Consider the following 5,000-nt stretch of genomic DNA (forward strand, 5'->3'; position numbering starts at 1 on the left):
ATTAGTTGTAAGAAATAGATGGCCAGTCAACTCTGCCTGCCAAAACAGGATACAAGGAGTTGCCATCATATCTCCATTAATTTACCGGGGTCAACACAACTACATGTAATATTAGTTGACTACAACCCAGCTAACAATTGCAGAATTGGTAGTTATTTACTAGCGCCGCAATTTCCTTTATTAGCATTTCCAGTACGTTTTCAAACAGAGGGCAATCCATCTACTGGACGGATGCAAATTCACGAGAACAATGCCTGGAAATCCCTTTGTACCGCAGATTGGAATAATACCGAAAGAACTATTGCCTGCCAAGTAAATGGCTACTCTGACTACGATAAGGACAATTTTACAGGCAATTGGAAAAGTAGAAATACAAGCTTCGTGAACATCACTTCACATTCCTGTTCATCAATCACTCAAAGTTGTGGTCTCATTAATAAACAAATCCAATGTCCAGGTACAATGTATGAATAAAGGTAATCTGTTTTATCCATACCATCGCATAGTCTTTACACAGCGAGTCAACTAAAAACCCTATTTGTTAGTTTACAATAACCTGTGGCTCTGTGGCTCCCTGTATAGGAAATGACTCACTGCTGGTAAAAAAGGCAAGGCACTAATTGGAAGCATAGCCACTGAGGTGCAGTTGAACTGAACGAGAAAGATGTCTGATGACCTTGAAACCGCTAACACTACTCTTAAGAAATGAAAGCCCAACTTGAATAGGCTTCCTCTTAAAACATTATCATAGCTACATTACTAAATTTATGCTTTTAGCACCGCCTATCCTGTTCAAAGTTTTAGTCAAACTGAGATAAACTTGAGATATTGAGGAATAGACAATGAACTAAAAACAATGTTTTGTTGAAAAAAGAAATGTAGAAGACAATTAAAAACAAGCATTGCTTTAATTGGTTTGTCATTCTTTCAGTTCCTGTGCGCCTAATTGGGGCGAAAGTTGAGTATGGTGGAAGAGTGGACGTTTTTTACCGCAGAAAGTGGGGCAAGATCTGCCGCAATAAATGGGATATCAATGATGTCAAAGTTGTTTGTAAACAACTTGGCTTTAGAGATGCCCTGGCCGAATTCATAACGGGAATGAATACCAATGGTAAAAACATATCCGTTGTGATGTCAGATATAGCTTGTACTGGACAGGAATCCGTTTTAGCCCAATGTAATCGTTTAGATGGAGAGCACAAGTGTCCAGAAGACATTGGAGCTCAGGCTTTGTGTGTACCAAGTAAGTAGTCACTTTTCACCATGACTGTGTATTTAATCTATTCTAGACAAACAGAGGGTTGTGACTAGAGACAGTTTTTCAACTTGATCACTCTTATCAGCATATTGTTTAACATTTGTGGGGAAAGCTAAATACTCCGTACGGTGCATCATCAGTTATGTCAATTGCAGTCAAACTTCTGATCAATTTCACTCTGATTCTATTTCGAACAACAACAATAACATTTTTATCTAGATCAAAAACAGAAATCACTAAAAAAAAAAGGCAAGGATCTAGCTAAGTATATACTGGTCGTACTAGCAAAGCAACTTTCGAGTTCACCATTACCATCCAAAATTGAAGACTGGATAATGAAAAATAAATGAAAGAAATAAAAACTAGCAGAAAAGGATTATGGTTGATATAGAAGAATTTTAGAGGTAAAAGTTCTAGAGGAATAAAATGTGTTTGAAAATAGATTAAAATATAAGAATCTGCAAATCAAAAAATAGATTTACTGCGAAAGATTTTCAAACACTTTGAGAAATTTTTGAAATAATTTTTTTCAACATAACAACTTTGTTCTAGACAACGTGGAGGTTCTGGAAATGAAAAGTCTTAGTTCTAATCTTGGTAGCACTGAAACCGTGAAATGTTCCTTAAGGAATGAAAATCAGAATAAGATGGTTATATGGGATGAAATTGGCACCACTGTCAGAGAACTCAAGTCAGAAGGGAGAATTGTGGTCACTGGGGGAACTTTGACAATAAAAAATGTTCAGCTGCATGACGGCGGAACATATGAGTGTCGAGGAGTACGTTACACTCGATTCTACACAGTTTACATCAATGGTGAGTTTTTAATATGTTTAGAAAGCCATCAATATGCTATAAATAATCTACAACGACAACAACCGTGATAATCGAGTTTATTCTTATCCTTATCATCTTAATTCTCACCTTCATCAACATTATCCTAAGCATCAAGATCATCACCTTCATGATCTTCATTGTCATCATCATTCTTAAATTTGCTTTGTACCTGGTCGATTTAACTTCTCCACTACTACCGTTAGCTTCACTCGCTATATAATTAACTTTTCAATTACCACTAACCTCACTGTTTATCTGGTCTACTGAAAAATTGTTTTACAACTTAATCATCTGCGTTGCTCTTTCCTTCTCAGAACGTTCATTTCATTGCACAATAACAGTTGAGCATTTACATGTGTTTTTCTTAAGAATTGTATCCGTCATTTATCTTCATGAGATAAGATTGTCAGTCTCTCCGTGAAAGTAATCGTTGCAGTTATGAAGCAACTAGATCAGTTGCAAAAGAGGCCTGAAAGTTTCAACAGGACTTGAATCCCACTTGCTCTTACTATTATCTTTCCTATAAGGCCAACTGGGAGCTGGTCGCTTGCAATTTCGAATTGTAACCATAATTAAGGGTGGATGTATGAAATTTATTCATGGGTTTGGTTCCTGTTTAAGAGTGAACTGTTTCAGGCTTCTTTCGCAACTGACCATGTTGCATCATAACTGCGATAGTCTACACGACCGCAGTTACAATATACTAAATTTTAATATATTCTCTCTATCATTATCATTATTATGTGTTAGCACTGCAGGCGATTTATCCATCACTTTGTTTTCTTCTTTAGCCCAATTTAAAAACGAAAGACCACAACAAAAACGTATATATGGCAAACCTGGCAAAATAAGTTGTACTGCAGAAGGAAATCCTCCTCCTCAATTTGAATGGAACAAAAAAGATAACCTAGACTTGAAGGACGACCGATTGACACAGTTGCCAGGTGGCAGTTTGCAGATAGATAGAGTTCGGTGGCAAGATAAGGGAGTTTACGAATGTTTCATGAAACAAACCAAAGGACGTCAGGGAATCACTGTTTCTCTCCAACGTATCAACGTGTTTGTCATAGGTGGGTAACGGTGGAAATGATGAAGGTTGCATTCATAACGAAATCAGAAAAAAAAAAACAGTTCCCAAAAGCTAGTAGAAATTTGGAACATATGAAATGAATGTTGATAGAACCCATTGGGAACTCGGAAAAATCTGACTTTTTATATCTGTATATCATTCTCACATTCGCCCACTTGGTTGGTTGGTTGGCCGCCTCTCACATATGCTTTAAGTTGACTGCGTAATGCAGTTATGAGCATGCTGTCAGTTGTTATTTGATTCTGTAGCTGCGTCATGCAGCTCGAGTCAAAGACCAACGTTTCACCCTTGCTCACCATAGAGTCTCCAGTAGCTCAGTGGTTAGAGCATCCGACTAGATAACGGGGGGTCGTGGGTTCGAATTCCATATGGGGCTCGGATTTTTCCGAGTTCCCAATGGGCTCTATCTACAGTTAATTTCATATATGTATATCATTCTCACATTCGCAAATTTTGAACACCAGAAAAAAAAAGGCAATGAGTAAGACAACCCAAGTTTCCTTGAATAACAGGCAAATAAATACATCATAACAAATGACGTCTTACCACTCCACGCCACAGTACTAACGAATCTGTCAAATCCCTAGGCATTTAAATGACGAAGGAGGCTATCATTAGATAATGGCACATCACACAAACTGCTTTGAGTTGCTTCTATTGTCAGGCATATTTAAACAATTCTTTCTTTGTTCCCAGGAGAGAAGAAAAATCTAAACAACAAGCATTTTGACAAAGCATTCTGCTCTCGGTAGTAAAATGACTTTTTCATGCAAATCATCTATTGCTGCCCTGTGTAAAAAAAAATGTTCCCCTATTAGCTCCTTCTGTTCTTCCACCAGCATTTGTACATTTATTATTGCCATGTTATCTGTCTTCAAAGACTGGATTCAAAACAAATACATGCAACTCCAGAAGGCTGTTTCCGGTGGAAATAACTTAAGGCCGATATTCTTTTGACAGTGAATATTCGAATAAAGGAGGCGGGCGATTACGGATGTAAATGTTATCACCTCAGTGCACGATCTTTATAATTCGACCTTAAAAGATATTTCAAGCTAATTCCTCCTACGTTTAACTATTTGTCCCAAACCCTTCAACGGGAAAACCTTAAGTTGCTCGCACACTAGCGGTCATTTTGCAGCTACATGACCCCAGAACATGTAGCAGTTTTCAAACCATATTCCATACATATAACGAGGCATAGAGCGGGAACCTATCGCGGGGACATGAAGCACTGACCAAATCACAACATGAACAAACCGAACAAACTGCGCCATAAGCATGTCCCTTGGACATCTATCCATTTTACTCACACACCACGGAGCATTTAACAGACATGTTTAGCGGGGACATGCAGCGCGTACAGCAACTAACACATACAATTAAGCACAGCAGCGGGAACACTTTTCAGAGACGTGTAGCGGCGGTCAATTCGTGTTTCGTTCACATTAGGGGGGCTGTAGCAGGCACCTGTATCGGAAGCGTGCAGCAGAAACAGCATCAAATTGCACACATACACAACTGCAGCCATTACACATGTGTCGAGGACATGAAGCCGCAGTCAACTCCTGTTTCATACATACGATTAGAAATGCATGCTAACAGCAGGGACAAAACTTATTTACGCACACACATTCGCCCCTACAGTTATTACGTGTGCCAGGGTCATGCAGCCGCAAGGTGCCTCATTGTCTGAGTTCTTCGTGCCACAGGATTTCACACCGATGTTTTGTCACTGCAACATGTCTCGCCAAAGTTCATTTGGTCGAACTTCATGCGGCATGTTGCAGCAGCGAATGTTGAAAAAAGGACGTA

The 5,000-nt window shown here is 38.8% G+C and overlaps 1 protein-coding gene across 1 annotated transcript in view; it reads left to right on the forward strand.

The window, feature by feature from the left end:
- LOC137988763 (fibroblast growth factor receptor 1-like) overlaps positions 1–5,000 on the forward strand; it is a 73,073-nt gene that overhangs the window by 526 nt on the left and 67,547 nt on the right. Inside the window, exons 2-5 of the mRNA XM_068834721.1 lie at positions 185–457; positions 932–1,243; positions 1,811–2,074; positions 2,887–3,165. Of these exons, the coding sequence (XP_068690822.1) occupies positions 185–457; positions 932–1,243; positions 1,811–2,074; positions 2,887–3,165 (1,128 nt within the window). The remainder of the gene's footprint in view (positions 1–184; positions 458–931; positions 1,244–1,810; positions 2,075–2,886; positions 3,166–5,000) is intronic.

Source organism: Montipora foliosa, unplaced genomic scaffold, assembly GCF_036669935.1.
Source record: "Montipora foliosa isolate CH-2021 unplaced genomic scaffold, ASM3666993v2 scaffold_427, whole genome shotgun sequence".
Taxonomy (NCBI): Eukaryota; Metazoa; Cnidaria; class Anthozoa; order Scleractinia; family Acroporidae; genus Montipora; species Montipora foliosa.